Raw genomic sequence first — 21,130 nt, 5'->3', positions numbered from 1 at the left:
CATTCTGGGTTTTTCAAAGCCGGGGGACTCTCAACAACGGCTTCCCATAATTCAGATCAAATCACAGAACATTTCTCAAAGTGAGTCCCCAAAACAAAGCTACACATCAGGGCTTATATAGCCTTCTCCTGGCTCAGAGAATGTAATAACCTTTTGGACCCACTGGCCAATCAAAAAGTATCAACTGAAAAACAAGCCTCCCACCCCAGTCTCCAGGTGCACTTTAGCCTAGGGGCAGGGAAGATCTTTAAAATTTACATTCTTATTACAGTTGTGAGCCTGGGGGACCAGGAAGATGGTGGTGCCTTTAGGAGTAATAGGGAGGTTAGAAAGAAGGGAAGGTTTGGAAGGAAAGATAATGAGATTGATTTTGGATATATTGAATTTAAGATGTCCATGGAACATCCAGTTGGAGATATCCAATAGGGAGCTGGAGATGAGACTGGAGCTACTTGTAGATGTTAGGTATAGATAAATAGATTTGAGAGTCATCAGCATAGAGATGAAAATTGAATCCCTAAGAGCTAATGAGATCACGATGTGAAATATAAAGCACTCCAATAAGAGTGTATGCTCTATAGCATTAGAAGCTCCCTTTCCCAATTTCCCAGGGCTACCCCTATAGCCTTGAGGGCTTCTGTTGCAACAGTGCTTTGGGGACCTAACCTGGTAAAGAAACCAGGAGTGGGATAATAACTACAAAGTACATACATGTTATACTAGTCAGGAAGCTATTATAATAGAGCGGAAGGCCTTAATTAAGTTGGCTGTACTGAAAGTGAATGGAAAGAGGCAGATACAAGAGATATTGGGGTAGAAACAGCAGAACTTGGCATTGATTGTGTCTGTGGGATGAAGGGGGAAATGTCAGAGATGAATCTAAGGCTATGAACCTGGATGTCGGAAACATAGCACCTTACAGAGTCAGAGGTTAGTAGCTAATATATATATATGGAGAGAGAGAGAGAGAGAGAGAGAGAGAGAGAGAGAGAGAGAGACTGGACCTGGGATTTTATTGGTATAAAGAACTCCTAGGTGAGGAAACCCCATCATTGTAGGTCAGTTCCTCTTCAACTTAGAGAGGTGCCTAAAGCACTATCAGGTTAAGTGTCTGCCCAGGGCCATACAGTCAATATGTATTGGAGGCAGAACTTTAATTCAAGTTTTCCTGCTTTTCTATTTACTGCATCATGCAATCTCTATTGGAGCAGTGTGATATAGTGGCTAAAGTACCAGACTCCAAGTCAAGAAGGCCTGGGTTCAAATTCTGTCTCAGACATTGGAACAAGAAATTCCTCAGATATACTGACAAGTGGTCATCTAAGCAGCCTCTGCTCAAAGACCTCCTATGTTGGAAGCCTACTAAGGTAGCCCATTTTACTTTTGGATAGCTCTAATTTTTAGGAAGTTTTTCCTTGCTTCAAGGCTAAATTTACCCCTGTAATTACTGCCCAACCCTTCTAGTGCTGCCCTCTACTTGGTGGTCAAGTGAGAACATATCCAATTCTCTCTCCATGTGAGAGTCCTTCAAATACCTGAATAAAACTACTACATCCCTCCTAAGTCTTCTCTCTTCTAGACTTAACATTTCCATTTTATTCAAACAGTCTTTAGTATACCAAAGTCCATCATCATTCAAGTTACCCTCTAGCTTTAGCCCATCTCAAAATGTGGTGGCCAGTACTCAACAGAGTACTCCAAATGTGGTCTGACCAGGGCAGAGGTCAATGGGGAAAATTACCTTCTTTCTCCTAAACACAATGCCTCTTCTAGTCTAGCCCTACGTTGCATTAGCTTAACAGGTTGTCATATCACAATTTCCATCATTCTATGCGCTGAGATAGCAAGCATTTAATAAATAATTCCATTCATTCATCTTGTATTTGTAGAATTAATTTTTAAACCCAACTGAAAGATTTGACATTTATACCTAATAAATACCATCTCATTAAATCATTAAAACCTTTTTGGAACCTTACTCTTATCAACCAGTATGTTGGCTATCTCTTCTAACTTTGCATCATCTAAAAATTTAACAATCTAAGCCTCCATCTAAGTCATTGATAAGATGCACAGGGTCAATCATATAACCCTGGGGTTTCCATTCCAACCTCCTTTCAACATGTCAACAGACCACTAAAGGCTACTTTTGAGGTCTGGCCGTTCGATAAGTTCTGAATCACCACATTGTACTATTTCACCTAGCCCCCGCCTTTCTTTCCCATAAGAAGAGCATGAGTCAAAAATCATAGGTAAACGTTATCTATAACACGTCCCCATCAAAAAGAGTCCTGTAACTTTCAGAAAGGGAAATGAGTTTAGTACAGAATGACTGTTTCTTGATGAAACCACATTGACCCTTTGTGATCATCAATTCCTTTTTTAGATGTTCCCTAGTTACCACTTTAATAATATACTCTAGACTTTTGCCAAGAATCAAAGTAAAGCTTAATGGAATACAACTTGAAGATTTTTGTGAAACTCAGATCATTTGCTCTTCTCTAATCCTGCAGTAGTGCCTATCCCATTTTCAATGATCTTTTGAAGATCACTAACAGTGGTTTAGCAATTCTGTCTGGCAATTCTTTCAGTATTCAAGGATGTCTTTCATCCAGGACTGGTGATTTAACATTGTCATGGGGACTTAGGTGTGTTCTAATTATCTACTTATTTTATGAAGCAACTCAATTAGTCCTTTTTTATTTTGCCCTTTTTTTCAGTACAAAAATCATTCTCTTTGGCTGAGAAAATAGAAGTAAAATGAATGTTGAAAAGTGTTACCTTCTCTCCATGATTCATTGTTGTCCCATCTTCCTAAGCAGTGGTAACCATATCCCTTCTTTGATCCTACTCTTTTTCCTAATATAGCTTTAAAAAGCTATAGTTCTTTTAGTTTTCTCAAGCTTTCCTCATCAGTCTTAACTCATTTGGAGCTTTAGCACTTCTGACAATATTCTTACAGGATAATGCCACATTTTTTGCAATTCATCTTCTATTACCTGTCCTTGCATCCAACTATTTCTGTATGTGTGATTTTAAAATTTGAGTTAATCACTGAGTTCCTCGTCAATTCACATTGATCTCCTTTTCTCCCCATTGGAACTGTTTGCCTTTGTGTCTTCAGAATTTCAAACTTTAAGCATCTCACCTCTTTTGGATTAAGTTGCCTTATCTATTGGATCTGAGCCCATTTTATCTCTAAACCATTTGAAATCTATCTCCCCAAATCTAGGGCACCAAACTATGCTTGAATTTTATCTCTTTCTCAATAAAAAAATTCTAATATGAACTGTTTCCCTTCAAGGGTTCCATAATTTCCACCCCTATTGCTAAAATTCCACACTTATTTGGGTTGGTAAAATTTCCATTCCTAATGGTAAAAATTAGATACAGAAAATAATTTCCCCTTATTTATTTGCTTGACTTTTGTAGGATGAATATAAACTTCTTGAGGGCAAGACTGTTATTAATCTTTCTTCTTTAAATTAAATTTTTTTGGAGGGGGGAAGGCAAGGCAATTGGGGTTAAGTGACTTGCCCAAGGTAACACAGCTAGTTAAGTGTCAAATGTCTGAGGCAGGTTTTGAACTCGGCTCCTCCTGATTTCAGGGCCCACCTAGCTGCCCCTAAATTTAATTTTTTTAATGAACAAAAATCGATTTTCTCCCCCTCCTGCCTTCCTTCCACATTGAAAAAGAAAAACAAAACCTTTGTAATAAATATGAATAGTTAAGCAAAAAAAATTTCTACACTGGACATGTCCAAAACATAGGTTTCAATATGCACTCAGTCTATCATCTTTCTTTCAGAAGTTAGGTAGCAGGTTTCATCATGAATTATTTGAATTCCAAAGGATTTCAAAAGTTGGTTGTTGTGTTGATTAGAATTCTTAAGTTTTTCAAAGTTGTTTCTATTTATAATGTTGCTATTTTATAAATTGTTCTGGTTCTGCTTATATCACTTAATATTAGTTTAAAGAATTCTGTACAGATTTCTCTAAAACTATCCCCTTCATCATTTCTTACAGCACAATAATCATCCATAATATTCATATACTATATACCATGATTTGTTTAACCATTTACCAATTGATGGTGGGCACTTCCTTAGTTTCCAGTTCTTTTTCACTACAAAAAGATGTGCTCTAAATATTTTTGTGCATAAATCCTTTTCCTCTTTCTTTGATTTCTTGGGGATATAGGCCTATTAGTGTTTTCCGAATGGCTAGATTGGAACAACAGTGCATTAATGTACCTGTTTTCCTACAGCTCCTCCAACATTTGCCATTTTTCTTTTCTGACAATTTTGCCAACCTGATGGGTTTGAGGAGAAATCTCAGAATTGCCTTAATTTGCATATGACTGTTGATAACTTAGATTTCTTCTTATGAAAACTGCTTGATCATATCTTTGGAACATTTATCAATTGGCAAGGGGCTCTTAATTTGAATCAGTTCCTTATATGCCTTAAAAATGAGAATTTTATCAGAGAAATTTTCTGCAAAGATCCTCCCTCCCCTAGTTACCTGCTTCTCTTAATTTTAGCTATATTGGTTTTGTTTGTGCAAAAACTTTTTAATGTTATATAATAGTGTCAATTTTATGTCTTTTTCCTTCTGTCCTTTGTTTCCCCCTATTCATGGATCCAAAAGGTAATTTCTTCCTTGATCTTCTAATTTGTTTTTGATACTACTCTTTATAATTAAGTCATGTATCCATTTGGAACTCTTTGTGGCATATGGTATGAGATATTGGTCTATACCTATTTTTTTCAGGTTGCTTTGCAATTTTCCCAACACGATTTTGCCAAATAATGAACGCATGTCCTAAAACCTGAGCTCTCAGGATTTATCAAAAATTGGCTATTATGCTCATTTAATTCTGCATATTGTATACCTAATTTGTTCCACTGATTCACTTCTTTACTTCTTAACCAATACCAAATCATTTTGATGATTAGTGCTTTGATTTTTTTTTATAATTTGAGATCTGGTACTGCTAGGCCTTCTTCCTTCACATTTTTTCATTAATTCCTATGATAGTCTTGACTTTTTCTTCCTCTGGATGAATTCTGCTATTTTTTTCTAGCTCTAGCTCTATTCTTTGGTGTTTGGGTGGCACTGAATAAGTAAATTAATTTATGTAGGATTGTCATTTTTATTATATTGGCTCAGGCTATGCATGAGCAACTTATATTTCTCCAGTAATTTAGGTCTATCTTTATTTGTGCAAAGAAGATTTGTAGCTATGTTAATATATATTTCCTGTGTGTGTCATGATATGTAGACTAATATTTTATACACTCTATAGTTACTTAAATAGAATTCCTCTATCTCTTCCTCCTAGGTTTTGTTTGCTAGTATCCAGAAATGCTGATTATATTTATATGAATTTATTGAAAATTTTGCATCTTTGCTGAAGTTGATCTTTTTTATTTTCAAGACTTCTGTTCTGGTGTTAAACTGGCTTTTAAAAAAAGTTGTATTTCTATATTTTATAGTTGTGTACTCAGTTTGCTGATATGTTCTCTCTCTTTTGTTGATGAAAGTTTTTAGAGCTATAAAATTTCTCCGAAGGACTGCTTTGGTGGCATTCCCCGAATTTGAAGGAAGGAATAGATATAGCATTTATTAAGTACTTACTATGGGTAAAGCACCATGTAAAGTGATGGGGATACCAACAGAAAATGAAGAATGTCTCTGCTCTCATTCAAATGGGGGGGGGGGCAACACATGTGGAAGATTTCAGTGAGATGGAAAAGTCCCATGTATTCAGGGTATAGTGTCAAAACAGATAATAACACCTCTTCTTTAATATAATTTTCAGTAGTAAGATAGTATCAGGTTAGAAGACTGAGCCATTCTAGGTCTTCAGTAGCTGTGACTGTAGCATCTTCAGGAGCAGCTACCTGGCTATATTTCCATAGGCATTGCTCCCCAGGATGATGGCTGAGGGCTCTAGGCTGGACACTGCTATTTCTAAGGCTCTCAGGTTCAGGATCCTAGGCTGTCTCCATCAGGACCTAAGGGGAGATGGTGGCCTTGCTGCTTCAGCCAGTCTATCTCAACTGCCCTGTGTATGGTAGTTGGTTGGCATTTAATAGGGATAGCTAGCCCTTTCTCCACAAGAGTTTCTTCCTGGATGATGGCTGTAAGGCCTGGGTTGAAGCAGAACAAGTGGTCTGAAATTATCTACTCTTTCTATGATTTGTTCTTTGATATACTCATTCTCTGTAATTAAGTTTTCCAGTCTTTAATTCATTTAAAATCATTTCTTCAATGGGTTCTTATTGAATATAATTTCTTATTGTGGTCAGTAAAAGATATATTTAATATTTCTGCTTTTCTGTATTTATTCATGAGATTTTTATTCCCTTACACATGATCAATTTTTGTAGAAGTACCACATACAGCTAAGGAAATAGGTATACTCATTTTTTCCCATTCAACAATCACCAGTGGTCTAACATTTCTAAAATTCTACCCAGGTCCTTAACTTCTTCCTTATTTTTTGATTAGATTTTTCTAGGTCTGAAGGCATGCACTGAGGTCCCCCACTATCATAGTTTTACTATTTCCTCCTATGCTTTCCCTCTTATTCCTCCCCCTCCTGATTCCCTGTTGAGTGAAATGTATTTCTATATCCAACTGTGTGTGTGTTGAAAATATTTTGACTGGTTCAGATGAATATGAGGTTTAAGTGCTACTTACTCCTTGTACCCCTTCTTTCTTATTTGCACGGTCTTCTACTTATGGACTTCAATTGTGTGAGAAATTTCTGATCAAGATTTGGTCTGGTAAATTTTCTAGATCTTTATGGAATAGTTGTGAGGGGGTGGGGAGCAGAGCTAAACAACTTCTTCCTACTCTCCCATTTGGCTGGTCCTCTTATTCTTGTCTTTGTATCTCCAATGCCTAGCAAAATGATCTGCATACAGGAGGCACTTAATAAGTGCTTGTTGATAAACAAATATTATATAATAATATTGTATACAAAGATAAACAAAATTATCATGAAGAAAATTATTAGCAGCACTACTTTTGAAAAAGAGAAAATTCCAGCAGACACTTAAATAACTAAATCTGTCATCATACTTCCATGGCTTGTGATCTGTTTGCCAAATCATTCATTTTCTTTTTTCATCTAGGTCAATGATGGTATACTTTGCTGATCTTTACCCAAGGGCTTTTTGTAGAAGTGTGGCTGTACCACTGACAGATAATTTATAAAAATAGATAATTGGAACCACAAAGGCGCTTAGGGATCATCTTGCCTGATCCCTACATTTTAGAGATGAGGAAAGTAAGACCTAGAAACACTGAGATTTCTCTAAGATCATATCAGTGGCCTCACTAGAACCCAGATATCCTGGTTTCTAAAACTGTCTTTAGAACTGGGGGGTAAAGGAAATGAACCTATATGTTCTAAAATAGGAATAGCAGCTCTCTTTGTGGTGGCAAAGAACTGGAAATTTAGGGGATGCCCATCAGTTGGGGAATGTCTAAACAAGTTGTGGTATATGGTTGTGATAGAATACTACTGTGCTATAAAAAATGATGAGCTCATTGATTTTAGAAAAACATGAATAGACTTGCACAAAATAATGAAGAGTGAAATGAACAGAACCAAGAGAATGTTGTATACAACAAAATTGTTTTAAGAACAGCTTTGGTTGAATAAGTCATTTTGACTATTCTAAATACCCAAATTAACTATGAAGGACATATGAAGGAAGATACTATCTGCATTCAGAGAAAGAACCAAAAAATAGAAGTATGTATGGAATGGTTTTACATATTTGTGTCTAATGGTAGTATTTTCTTGGAGGGGGGAGGGAGGGAAGAAAAAAAGGGGACAAAAAGAAAGGTACCTGATAACTTTATTATATTTAAAAGGAATAGCAAGTTGTACATACTAGATTTACAGTTTCATGTACAATCATCTTTTTTTTTCTATTCTACTATGTTATGTAAATGCTTGTTTTATTTCTTAAGTTCAAAATAAAATAAATTTAAAAAAATAAATGGGGGTAAAAATACAAAAGTACTAACTTGCTTTATATTGCACAGTGAATGGGTCTCAGGCAGTAAAAGAGCTTAAATTATTTTATTTAGCCATATTACTTAGCCTTTTCAGTGAAGTTTGTTTGAAAGACAAAAATCATTTTCCTCAGGATATCACATCATAATTATAATTATGATAATAATAATATATTTATATAATAATATAGAATATATATTATATATTAATTAATATATAATAATAAAACATAATAATATCACATCAAATCAAAATAAACATTTTTCATCATAAGTCCTTCAGAGTTGTCTTGGATCACTGTATTAGCTAGGAATAGCTGTCATTCATAGCTAATCATCTTATAATATTGCTTTTACTGTGTACAATATTCTCCTGGTTCTACTCATTTTGCTTTGCATCAGTTCATATAAATTTTCCCAGGACTTTCTTAGAGCATCCTGCTCACCATTTCTTATAGTACAATAGTATTCCATCACAATAATATAACACAATTTGTTTAGCCATTCCACAATTGATGGGTATCCCCTCGATTTCTAATTCTTTGCCACCAGAAAAGAGCTGCTGTAAATATTTTTGTACATATAGATCCTTTTCCTCTTTGTTTTTTAATCTCTTTTGGGATACAGTGTAGTAGTTTCCTCTCAAATTTCACTGAAAACAATTGAGGTCATTCACCATGAATTCCATCTTCTCCAGTCCTCTTCATTTTATTCTGCTCACATGCCTTCTGTTGCTATCTTTTTCTTCACCCCTGTCTCACATGAAGAGGTGGCTCTCTTCCTTGGCAAGGCTAATGTCTCCAGTATAACTGATCCCATTCTATACCACTGTCTCTATTCCTCCTTCTATAATCCCCACTCTATCACTTATTTCCAGCCTCTCCCTATTGAATGACTGCTTCATTACAGTCTACAAACATATCCATGTCTCCCTCATCTTCAAAACACCCTCATTTGATCCATCCATCCTCAGTAGCTACCGTCATATATCTCTTCTTTTCCAGTTAAACTCTTGAGAAAGTCTTGTACAATAGATGGCTCCACTTATTTCCTCTAGTTCTTTTTAAAATTCTCTGTAGCCTGGCTTTTTACGTCATCTTTCAATAGAAGCTACTCTCTCCAAAGTTACCAGTGATCTCTTAATTGCCATATTTAATGGCCATTTTTTAATCTTCATTCTTCTTGGCCTCTCTATAGTCTTTGACAGTTAGTCTTCTCCTTGATAATTTTTTCCCCTCTAGGTTTCCATTACTCTCTTTGATCCTGATTCTCTTCCTACCAATCTGACTGCCTACTCAGTTTCCATTGCTAGAACTTCATCCAGATCTCACCTTCTAAAGCTAAGTGTCCTCAAGGCCAATCTGTCTTTCTTCTCATCTCCCTTTATACTATTTCCCTTGGTGATTTCATCACCTCCTAAGGATTAAATTATCACCTCTTTGATAATGATTTTCAGATCTACTTATTCAACCCTAACATCTCTGCTAATCTCCACTCACATGTCATATTGCCTATTGGACATTTAAAAGTGGATGTCCCATAGCCATCTTAAGTTCAAAATGGAATCTCATTATCCCTACTCCTAGCTTCCTTATTACTGTTGAGGGTACCACCATCCTCCTGGTCCCCCAGACTGTAAACTGAAGTGTCATCCTTAATGCTTCACTCTGATTTACTTCCCCTATCCAATCTGTCATCATGGCCTATGGTTTCTATCTTCTAGACAGAAGCTCTCCTACATGTTCCCTTCTTTCCTCTGATGCTACCACCAGCTGGGTGCAGGTCCAGCAATAGCCACAAGTCTCAGCTATAATACTGATCTCTCAAGTACAGCTCTATGTCCCCAGAATCAATAAACTCTCTATAATTCCCAGGATCAGATCTATAATTGTCGGTTTGGCTCTTAAAGACCTTAATAACTCGGTCCCCTTATACATTTCTTTGTATCCCCAGAGCTTAGCAAAGTGTCTGGCACATAGTAATTGCTTAATAAATGCTTACTGACCAATTGGATTATAATCCACTTTAGGATGATGATAATTAACATTTTTAATATCAGTTATCATCATCAAAAGTCATTAACTTTCTGGATTTATAGTTCTTTTTCAAATTCTGTGGGGGTAATAATATAGCAAGGTCTCTCTGTTCAGGAAATTTACAAAGCAATATAAGGAGAGAAAAACTAAAAATGTTAGCTTGTTGGAACAGAAACATAGTATGGTGGAAAGATTCCTCAACCAGCATTTAGAAGACAGCTGGGTTTGAATTTTGGCTCTAATACTTACTAACTGGGTGATTCTGGGCAAGTAGCTCAACCTTTCTTGGTTTCAGTTTCCTTATTTTTAAAACAGGGAGGAAAATAAGAATTCCCATTTCACAGTGTTCTGGGAACCAACCTGACTTTTAAAGCTGTAAGTGCTATTATTATAATTTGCATGTTCCACTAATATGCAAGAACCAGTCCGCTCTGATGATGCATCAAATTGCAAAGGCGACACAAATTTCGCCAGGTCCTGCAAAACCAGAAACTCTCTAAGAATGGACTTCATATTGGACTCTATGGGTGGGTGATGCTTTAGCTTCCTTCCAAGGTCTGACATTCTGTATCCTAAGGGCCTTCCCAGGTCTGATGTTTGTTCTAAAGGCCCTCCCAGCTCTGACATTCTGTGTTCTAAGGGCCCTTCCAGCTCTGACATTATGTGTTCTGAGGGCCCTCCCAGCTCTGACATCCTGTGTTCTAAGGTCCCTTCCAGCTCTGACATCCTGTGTTCTAAGGTCCCTTCCACCTCTGACATCCTGTGTTCTGAGGTCCCTCCCAGCTCTGACATCCTGTGTTCTAAGGGCCCTCCCAGCTCTGACATCCTGTGTTCTAAGGGCCCTTCCAGCTCTGACATTCTGTGTTCTAAAGGCCCTCCCAGTTCTGACATCCTGTTCTCTGAGGGCCCTCCCAGCTCTGAAGCTGGTGACACCTGGTGCTTCACCACAGGTAAATGGCTGATGGCTCAGTAAGGGCTCTTTACAAGAGTGAATGAAACGAATGAATGAACTTGGCATTTCCCAGCGCCAAAGGCGGTGGGCCCGTGGGATACACACTCACTGAGGGCGCTTTCCAGGCCACAAGGAGGTCTCCAGTCCCTGACCTCACCGAGAAGCCGGCCCGTCACCCGGCTCCCTGCAAGGCAGGCTCCAAGGTCAGTGACGCCAGGCCCGCTCACAGACTGTCACCTTGACGACAAGCCGAGAGGACATCCGGAAAGAGGCGGAGCCAAGCAGGTCAATCTCGCGATAGTTGGTCCGCCGGCCCTCTCCTTCTGAGCTCAGAGCGGAAGGTGGCGGACATCTCGCGAGAGTTTCTCGGTGTCAGGGCGCCCGGGCCGGCTGTGAAGGAGCTGAAGCTGGACTTGAAACTGGAGCTGGAGGGGCCGCGGCTGTTGCAAAGGAACATGTCCGACACAGACCTCGGCAGGAAGTGGGACCGGTGCTTGGCCGACACTATCGTGAAGCTGGGTAAGGAGCCGGGGCGGAGGGAAGGCGGCGAGGACAGGCCAGGGGCCGGGCCTGCCGAAGCGGGGGCTGCGAGGCCTGGCCCCGAGGCCTGCGTGGGGCAGGACGTGGCCTCGTGGGTCTGTGGAGAGGGAAGGGGTCCTGGGACCGTTACTGCCCTGACAAAGCTCTCCCAGCGCCCTCCCACCTGTGACATTGCGTTCTAAGGCCCCTCCCAGGGAAGACTTGTGCGTTCCAAGGCCCTCCGGGCTCTGACATCCCGCGTTTCCAAGACTGCTCCACCTGAGGCCTGATCTGGGAGCCTGAGCAAAGGACTCAGCCTGTAAATGTCTGTTTAGTGGCCGGTGGGAGCCAAGCGCTTCCCTCAGTGATGGGGACACAGCCCCCGCCTTTAAGGACATAGGGTTCAACGGAGGGGACCACATGGACATGCCCAAGGTTGTCCAGAAACGCTTATGATGTCGTTTGGGGGGGCCAGGCACTGGCGCCTGGGGGGGACCAGAAGAGGCCTCGTGGGTAAGCCGGGGCTTGGGCTGAGGGCTTCCCAGGGATGCTGAAGAGTGAGGGCAGGTACCTCCTCATTGCTGAACCCAACGACCTTTTCTCTGTCCTCTTTCTCCCTCTCCCCATGTTCCTCCTGGACGTTCTTTTTCCCCTGGGTTTCTTGTGACAGTGCTCTTTCCTAGGACCCAGTGCCTTTGCACTGGCTTCTTTGCCTAGAATGTCTCTCTCCTCAGCTCTGTCCCTAAATCTTTAGTTTTATTTAAAGCTGGATTTAGATTGCTCCTGCACGAGGCCCTTCTTGATTTTCCCCACTGTCTGTTCCCATTCCTTACATCTATTCTGTACATTTTTTATATCTGTTTATGGACTTAATTTGTTGCCTTCCTTGGTAGCTTGTGAGTTTCTACAGAGCAGAGTCTGTTTTTAAAATTTTTCTTTATATTTCTAGCACTTAACACAAGTTTGTGGCACATAGTATGTGCTTAATGAAGGCTTGTTGATTGATTGGATTCCAGATTTGAATACAGCTAATCAAGGGTGTGCAGATGAGAGATGAATGTTTTGTGTGAGGAACAGCAAGTAAGGTGGTATGGCTGGAGTGCAGGAATGTTTAGGAAGACTGAAAAGATTGGATGGCATCAAGTTGTGATGAGCTTTAAATGCTAGAAAGGGACTCTTATTTTATCCTAAAGGTAACAAAGTTTATTGTTTGGAAAAGAGGGGAAAGTGGTCCAACCTACATTTTAGGAAAATCATTGTCAGATGCATGGAGGATAGATTGGAGCCGGGAGAGATTTGAGACAACACAAATGGGAGGCTATTGCAAAAGTCCTTGAGCTAGGGTGGTGGCTGGGTGATTGCAGAGAAGGAAATATGTTTTAGGGATGTAGAGAGGGACACAAGATTTGACCCCTGATGTGTGAGGAGAGTCATGGTGAAGACTGGAGCATGCCACTGAGGTTGTGAGCTTGGTTGACTGAAAGGAGGGTGGGCCCCTCTGCACTAACTGGGAAGTTTGGAAGAAGAGTGTGTTTACAGGGAAAGATATTAAGTTTTGTTTGATATGCCTACCAGACTTTTAGTTTGAAATGTCTATGAGGCAGTTGGTGATATGGGCTTATTGGTCAGGAGACATTAGGGCTGTATATATAGATCTGGAAATCATCTGCATAAAGTTGATAATGGACCCTTCAAAGTTCTGGGGAGGACAAGCATGAACGAGATGATTGAGGCTGTTAGGTTTGGCAACTTTGGAGAGAGCAGTTTCAGTTGAGAAGCAATATGTTAAAGAATGTAGAGAAACAGCATATTGTAGTAGGAAAGTCAGTGGATTTTAGGTTCCTAGGTGTCAAAATTCTAGTAATGCTGCTGCTACTTAACTTGTATCACCTTGGGCATATTTTCTCTTACACAATAAAAAGAGAAGGTTAGACTAGATGATCTTGTCTGGGTTCAATTTTATAATCCATCGGGGCTACCATGTTCCAGGCACTGGGTATACAAAGAAAGGCAAAAGACAGCCCTTGCCCTAAAGGAGCTCATGGTCTAATGGGGAAGGCAACATTCAAACATGTATGAATGAGCTTTGACAGGATAATTAGGGAATAAGCAAAAATGGAAGGCACATTAAGAAGCATTGGGAAAGGCTTCTTGTAGAAGATGGATTTTAGCTGTGGATCTGAAGGAAGCCAGAGAAAGCCAGGAGGTGGAGATGAAGTGGAAGAGCCTTCTAGGCATGAGAGACTATGTTGTACTATGGTTGGAGTTGGAGTGTTTTGTTTGAGGAACAGCAGGGAGGCCAGTGCCCCTGAATTGAAGAGTAGATGGGGGGTAGGTGAATTGAAGTGTAGGTAAGATATAAGAAGATCAGAAAGTTGTGGGAAAGGACCAGGTTATGAATGGCTTTGAATGCTAGACAGAATTTTATATTGGATTCTGGTGGTGATTGGGAGCCACTGGAGTTCGTTGAGTAGGGAGGTAACATTGTCAGATTTACTTTTTGTGAAAATCACTTTGGTGACTAATTAGAGTGGGGAGAGACTTGTGTCAGGAGGGTATTACAACAGTCCAGGCATGAGGTGACGGGGGTCTGCACCAGAGTGGTGCCAGTGTAAGAGGAGAGGAGGAGGCAGATTGGAGAACTAGTGTAAAGGTGAAATCAACAGGCTTTTGTAGTCCAAGGTGGCACCCAAGATGAGACAAAGTGAGTTTCTGAAGGCCAAGCCTCTGTTTGTTAGCTGTGCTTCCTCTGGATAATTTAGAGGTTTAAAATGACAGTGGAGTGTATTGTAGAATTTGATCAACCCACCAAGCTTCTATTAAGAACCTGCTATGGGCACAGAAGTGGGGATATAAATATAAATACAAATGCAAAACAGTCCATGCCTTCAAGAAGTTTATATTTTCCTCAGGAAGAAGAGTAAGAAAAACAGCGTGCTCATAGATGAGTAAATAGGAAATAGATAGAAGGTAGCAGTAAGAACCCAGGCAATGAGAAAAGACCTTTTGAAGGAGGTAGCACCCGAGCTGACCTAGGAAGGAAGCTCTCTGTTACCAGGGACAAAGAAGAGAATGTATGGAAGCCAGGCACAGAGGCAAAGGCCTGGAGGCAGGAGATGGACCATATAGAGAACAGCAAGTAGGACTAGTTTGACTGCGGGGGTAGAGTGAGTGAAGTGAGAAAAAGGTAATTAATTTGTGAAAATAGGCCGAGGTCTGATAGTGTCAGGGCTTTAAGTGTCAGAGAGGAGTTAGTATTTTAGCTAGATAGAGGGAGAATGCTGTGTGTCAGGGATTGCACGACACAGATGACGCATTAGAAAAGTAGAAGGAAACAAAACTGTCTACACACAAGGAACTTACATTCTTTTTATTTTTTGCTTTTTGGAGGGGGGAGCGCAGGGCAATTGGGGTTAAGTGACTTGCCCAAGGTCACAGGGTTAATAAGTGTGTCAAGTGTCAGAGGTCGTATTTGAACTCAGGTCCTTCTGACTTCAGGGCTAGTGCTCTATTCACTGCGCCACCTAGCCGCCCTCACGGAAGTTACATTTTTGTGTTCAGTTGTATCAGTCACGTCTGACTTTTTGTGACCCCATTTGGGGTTTTCTTGGCAAAGATACTGGAGAGATTTGACATTTATTTTTCCAGCTCATTTTACAGATGAGTAAACCAGGGTAGACAGGGTGATATGACTTACACAGGGTCACACAGCTAGTAAGTTTCTGAGGCTGAATTTGAGCTTAGATCTTCCAGACTCCAGGCCCGACTGACGCTCTAGCCTTTGTACCACCTAGCTTTTCATGGGGGCAGACATATTTGGAGGGAAGTTATAAAGTTGTAGGGGGGGAAGGAAAAAGCTGCTGTCCAGAAAGGTGCAAAGTATACCACCAAGAGTTGGAGGGTGGGGGTAGGGAAGAGGGATGGAGTTTGACATGGTGACATCTGTGCTTTAGGAAGCTAGAAGGCCTGATGACAATTCCAGCTATGACTTTGACATGAATGTTAATTATCCTAGGGAAGGAAGAGCAAAAATCTCTTGAATCTCATTTCCCCAATCTGTAAAATGTGGATAACAGTATGTGCACAGCTTCTATTACAAGATTATTGCGAGGAAAGTGCTTTATTAACAATTAAAGGAATTCAGCTCACGTTCTAAAATGACCTGAGATATTACCTGTCCCATGGCACCCCTTTGGGCGAGGATGTCTACTTGTGATTCCCTTGTGGCATCCCTTGGGCAGCCTGCCTGTGATTCATGTGAGTGACAATATAGTCCAGAAGAGGAGGTGGTGAGTATAGGGGAAAGAGCACTGAATTTTGAGTAAGAAAGCTTGGGTTGGTTCCCGCTTGTTCCAGACAGCAGCTCAGTCATCACAGTCAAGTTACTTCTCTTGTTCCTCACATGTAAGGCGCAGAGGGTGTATTGAGGATTGGGGAGATTGCTGTACTAATTCAGGAGTTCTAAATCCGGAGGTTGAGAACCAATTTTTTTTAATATATTGATAACTGTATTTCAGTACATTGGTTTCCTTTGTACAGATAGTTTTTGCTTTATGTAAATTTGCATTATACAAATTCAGTTTTATGTAAAGAATTTTGGAAAAAACTGCGTTCCAAAAAAGCACCCATGTTAATTTTACTGTACAGTATTATGCTCATGCTCCTCAGCTTAGCACTCTGTGAAATCCTCCCCCCCAAGACAAAAAACCCCACCAAACCCTATAGGTAAAAGCAAAAGAATGGGTTTGCCAATGTCCCTGGATGGGGGGCTTGGTTTGAGATCTCTGGTGCAGAGAGAGGAGACCTTTGCCCCACTTCACCAGCCTACCCCATGCACAACCCCTGCGTCTTCTGTCTATCTTTCTGCTCTCAGGTACCATGTGTCTATCCCCTCCACTCCCTCCCACCCCCCATCATGTTGCCTACCATCTCCTGTCTATGTCTGTGCCCATCCACAGTGAATCTGCTCACTGGACTCTTCTTTCTCTTGGTTCTAGCCAGGCCCCCATGTAGCTGGCCTCATGTTCCTCTTCCTGCTTTTACTTCGTCTCTGGCCTCCTCATGTCCTTGAAACATGTGCTGGTCCCCTCCTTCCCTAGGTGCGCGGCCCTTTTCCTTTCTTCCTCCTTCCCTTTTTCATGTCTGCAAGCAAATTCACATTATGTAAAAACTACTCTACATAGAGTCTGCGAAATTTATATAAAGTGAGAACTTCCTGCAATCCTATATATTTCGTTTTATGTATTTAGACACAGTGTCTTGAGAAGAGGTTCATAGGCTTCACCAGATTGTCAAAGGAGGCCATGACACAAAAAAAGGTTAGCAATGCCTGTACCAGATAGTCTCCAAGGTCATAGAAGATAAGCTACTCTTTCTTAATTCTCCTCCTAGCTGCTTAATTCCTTCTCAGTCTCCTTTGCTTGATCTTTATCCAGGCCACATCCACTAATGTTGGGTATCCCATAGGGCTCTGCACTAAGCTACCTTCTCTTTTTTTTCCATACTATTTCACTTGGTGGCCTCATCATCTCTATGCTTTAATCTAATCTCTAATCTATATATCTAGCCCTAACCTCTCTTCTGACCTCCAGTTTTGTATGTCCGACTGACTGTTAGACATCTTCAATTAGATGTTCTACAGACATCTTAAATTCAGCAGTTTAGTCTAAAACTGAACTCATCTTTTCCCCACAATTCTTCTCTCTTCCAGATTTGCTTATTTTCTAGTCCTAATTCTCTATTACTATATAGAACTCAATCAGCCTCCTAGGCTCCGTTGGTAAGCCATTTAACCTCTCTGTGCCCCAGAAAGCTTGATCTTGGAAGATTTAAGGTGCAGACCCTTGTCGGTGGAGGGAGTTTCCACATGAGAAGTGCTTTCACATGACAAAAAGATCTGGGTTCCTACCCCACCCCCCAAAAAAGTTATATGCGTATGAGAAAATGCCTGATGTGTCTGAAACAGAATCATATTCAGGTGTGAAAGGAATTTGAAGAAACTTGGTTTAAAAACCAATGGTCCTTAATTCCCAGTACTACAGTGATTAATTAGGTTGGAAAGTCACTAATGATTTAGAGTTCCTGTAGCTATCTTCAAGGTTAGAAATGATCCAGTGCTTTCCATTTTCTCATTGATAAGAAAGGCCAAATACCACAATAGACAAAATGCCTAGAAATCTACACCATCTTATCAACTTTCTCAAAATTGGCTCTCTTTTAAGTGCTTGCCGAGGGGGGAACCTAGCTGTGAGTCTGGGGGTAGTAAATTTAATCTTTCTAGGTTTCTCTTGACTTTTGTGTTTGTATTTCAAAGTTCTTTCTCAGCTGTGGTTTGAAAAACTTCTATCCCATTTTTTTTCTTTATAAGATAATGGTCAGATTTGCAGGGTAAGTTATTCTTGATTGCAAACCTTTTTCTTTTGCCATGTAGTGTACAAGATCTCATTTTGTGTGTACCAGATGCTGTCAAATCTTGTGCAGTTCTAACTGTAGTTCCTTGGTACTTGAATTTCTTTTTGGATGCTTGCAGTATTTTTTCCTTTGATTTGGAAGCTTTGGATTTTGATTACGACATTCCTGGGACTCCCCCTCTTCCTCCCTCCCCCCTCCAGGTAACTGGTCGATTCTGTCTGTCTTTACTTTGACCTTTGGATCTAATAGATCTGGGAAGTTTTCATTTAAAATTTTAATTTCATTTATATTTCATTATTGGAATGTTGTATCTAGACTTTTTTTTTAATATAATGGTTTTCAGGGAGTCTCATAATTTTTTCAAGTCAGTTGCTTTTTATTTTGTTCTGATATTTCTTGTCCCATGGGGTCATTGATTTCACTTTGGTCTATTTTCTATTTTCAAGGAATCCATCTTCTAAGGTATTTAATTCTCCTTCCAGTTCTTTGCTTCAGAGTTTTTATTTCATTTTTTATGCCTTGCTATTTTTCTTATAGATATTCATATAGTTCTTGCAGAAAGTCCATTTTCCCCCCCTTGAATCTCTTTTGCAGCAAATTATTCTCTTTTTGGAGATCTACAATAATTTTTTATACTGGTTTGTATTTTCTTTGATTTACTTATCTCTCCAACTTTAGTTCTTGAATCAGAACTTTGTGCCAAGACTAGTCTCTACCTCATGAGTCAGTTTTGGGTTTTGTTTTTTTTTTTAAGCATTTGGGGTTAAGTAACTTGCCCAAGGTTACATGGCCAATTTTTTTTGTGTGGCTGTTAAGTATGTGATGCTGGAACCGATCCTGGGTCCTCCCGACTCTGGGGCCAGCGCTCTTACTCACTGTGCCACCTAGCCACCCTGTCATGATTCAGTTTTGTAAGAGGATGTGGACCAGTTGGTCCTGTGTGGTTTCACCAAGTCCCCTGGGTTCCTGTGCTGACCTCCTCCATCTCCCACACTTAGACCTCTCTGGATCTGCATCTTCAGGAGTATCTTTGGTGTCTTAAGGCAGTGTTAAATATTTCAGGCATGGAGCTTTCCTGGTTACACATGTCTCTCTGGGCAGTGCTGGCACTGGTTTTGTAGGTGGTCCACTTTACTGTGGCCTCAGGCTTCGGACTGACCTACTATGTACTTCTGAGATGGAAGAAATCATTTACTATAGTTTTTTCTTTGATTTCTTGATCCTTATTCCACCTGCTGCAACTTCAGCATTTTACTGGGTTAGGTGGGAACTTAGTGGAGCTTAAGAGGAGCTGCCATCTTGGAAGACTACCATTCCTGGATACTCTACAGCTGAGTCCTAAAGAGTTACCTGGGGCACTGAGAAGGCAAGTGATTTATCTAGGCTTACACAGCAAAGAGATGTTAGAGAGTGAACTTAGACCCAGTGCTTTCTGACTCAGAGTTTGGTGCTTTGTTGATTGCCCACTTGTAGTCATATTAATACGACTTTACAAAATTTTCAGTAAGATTCATGTAGAGACAGTCTTGGAACAATAAAAATACTTACTGCCCATGTGACCCATGGCAAATCACTTAACCTTTCTGGCCTTTAGTTTCTTCATCTATAAAATGAAGGGTTAGGATGACCTGACCTAAGGTACTTTCTAGCTCAAAATCAGTAACCTTAATATAGTAGAGGTATGGCTTGGCGGTTAACATGAATGGGGGCTGCACTTGTGCTCTCAGTGATATAGGAAACTCCTAGGTGAGAAAAATCCCTCAACCAGTTCAAGTGAGCACTTTCTGGTAGTTTAAAGTGTCAGAGAGTGGCCTGAGGCTCTTAGAGGTCAAGTGACTTGCCCAGGCTCACATAACCAATGTCTTCCTAGTTCTAAAGCCAGTTCTTTATCCATCATGCATAGCTTCCGTTAATCAATGAAGACCTGTTGGTATAGCTGAGTTTTGAGTTAGAAGTACTGGAGGAGCACAGGGGCAGATAATTTAGGTGTTGAGAACACTGTAAGCCAAAGCCAGAAGCAGTGTAGTATTGTGGAACAGGATCTGAGAAAGTCAGAAGGATTAGGGGATCCAAATTATTCTGCAGGTGAAGTGCTTACTTTTTCACACTTTCAACTTTTCCTTCCCTTCCATCCCCCACCTCCCTGTATTCTGTCTTTCCAAATCCTGCCTAGTTTTCAAGGCTCAGCTTAGGACCTTTCTCCTCCATGAACCTTTCTGAGATTGTTTTGGCCCACATTGATCTCTCACTTCTTTGAATTGCTATTCCATTCACAGTCAAAACAGGAATTTTAACTGTATGGTATTTTGAGGTCCCTTCTAGCTGTAAATCTTATGATCCATATACAGCTTCTATCTTGTGTAACATCTATCTGTGTTTTATTGTAAATTGTCCATTGTGTATCTGTTAAGCATTTTTATTCATTTTTAATCTGGAGGGAATCAGTTCATCTCTCTGGTTACCCTTCTGTTGTCTTGAATACTAAGCAGCCCAGGTTGCCTTTTATAGACTTGTCTTGTACTTAATAGGTTCAAGGCACTGTGCTGAGGGATTCAAAGAAAAGCAGTAACAATCCCTGCCCTCAAGAAGCTCCCATTCTGATTAGGGAGACATGTGAATAACTAGGTATAGACAAAGTAGCTGTGCAGTGATCTCTAAGAGGAAAAGACTGGCAACTAGGGGAGCTGAGAAGAGCTTCCTGCAGAAGCTTCCATTTGAGCTGAATCTTGAAGGAAGTCTTGGAAACTAAGGGAGAGGTGAGAAGGGAGAGTTTGTTAGGCATGGTAATAGCCACTACAAAGGCATAAAGATCTGATCCTGGGAGTAGTAGAGAGGCACTGTAGTTTATTGAATGGGATAGGGAGGTGACATCAGATCTGTGCTTTAGGAGAAACACTTTGCCAGCTGAGTGTAGGATGGATTGAAGAGACTTGAATCCACTTAGAATGCTATTGAAGTCTAATCAAGAGGTGATAAGGGTCAGTCCTAGGGTGGTGGGTGTGCTAGTGGAGAGAAGGAAATGTAAAGTTAGAAATGATAATATTTGGTAATACTCTGGATGGAGAAGTGGAGTGGGTGAAAATGAGGTGTCTAGATTGTGAGCCATGGTGTCTTGAGAGTAATAGGGAATTTGAGAAATGGGAAGGGTTTGGGGAAAAAGTGGAGTTCTATTTTG

The 21,130-nt window shown here is 40.3% G+C and overlaps 2 protein-coding genes across 2 annotated transcripts in view; one reads left to right on the top strand and one right to left on the bottom strand.

Annotated features, from left to right (window-relative positions):
* Positions 1–21,130, bottom strand: part of LOC138154412 (aflatoxin B1 aldehyde reductase member 4-like) — a 351,006-nt gene that overhangs the window by 289,820 nt on the left and 40,056 nt on the right. The gene's annotated exons all lie outside the window — the stretch shown is intronic.
* Positions 11,340–21,130, top strand: part of MICOS10 (mitochondrial contact site and cristae organizing system subunit 10) — a 45,358-nt gene continuing 35,567 nt past the window's right edge. Inside the window, exon 1 of the mRNA XM_069079164.1 lies at positions 11,340–11,544. Within this exon, the coding sequence (XP_068935265.1) occupies positions 11,481–11,544 (64 nt within the window). The 5' untranslated portion in view covers positions 11,340–11,480. The remainder of the gene's footprint in view (positions 11,545–21,130) is intronic.

Source organism: Petaurus breviceps, unplaced genomic scaffold (genome assembly GCF_028583685.1).
Source record: "Petaurus breviceps papuanus isolate PSGF00001 unplaced genomic scaffold, PetGlider_PUasm1.0 91041, whole genome shotgun sequence".
Taxonomy (NCBI): Eukaryota; Metazoa; Chordata; class Mammalia; order Diprotodontia; family Petauridae; genus Petaurus; species Petaurus breviceps.
Note: the sequence above shows the minus strand (reverse complement) of the source record. Positions and strands in the feature narration are given on the sequence as shown.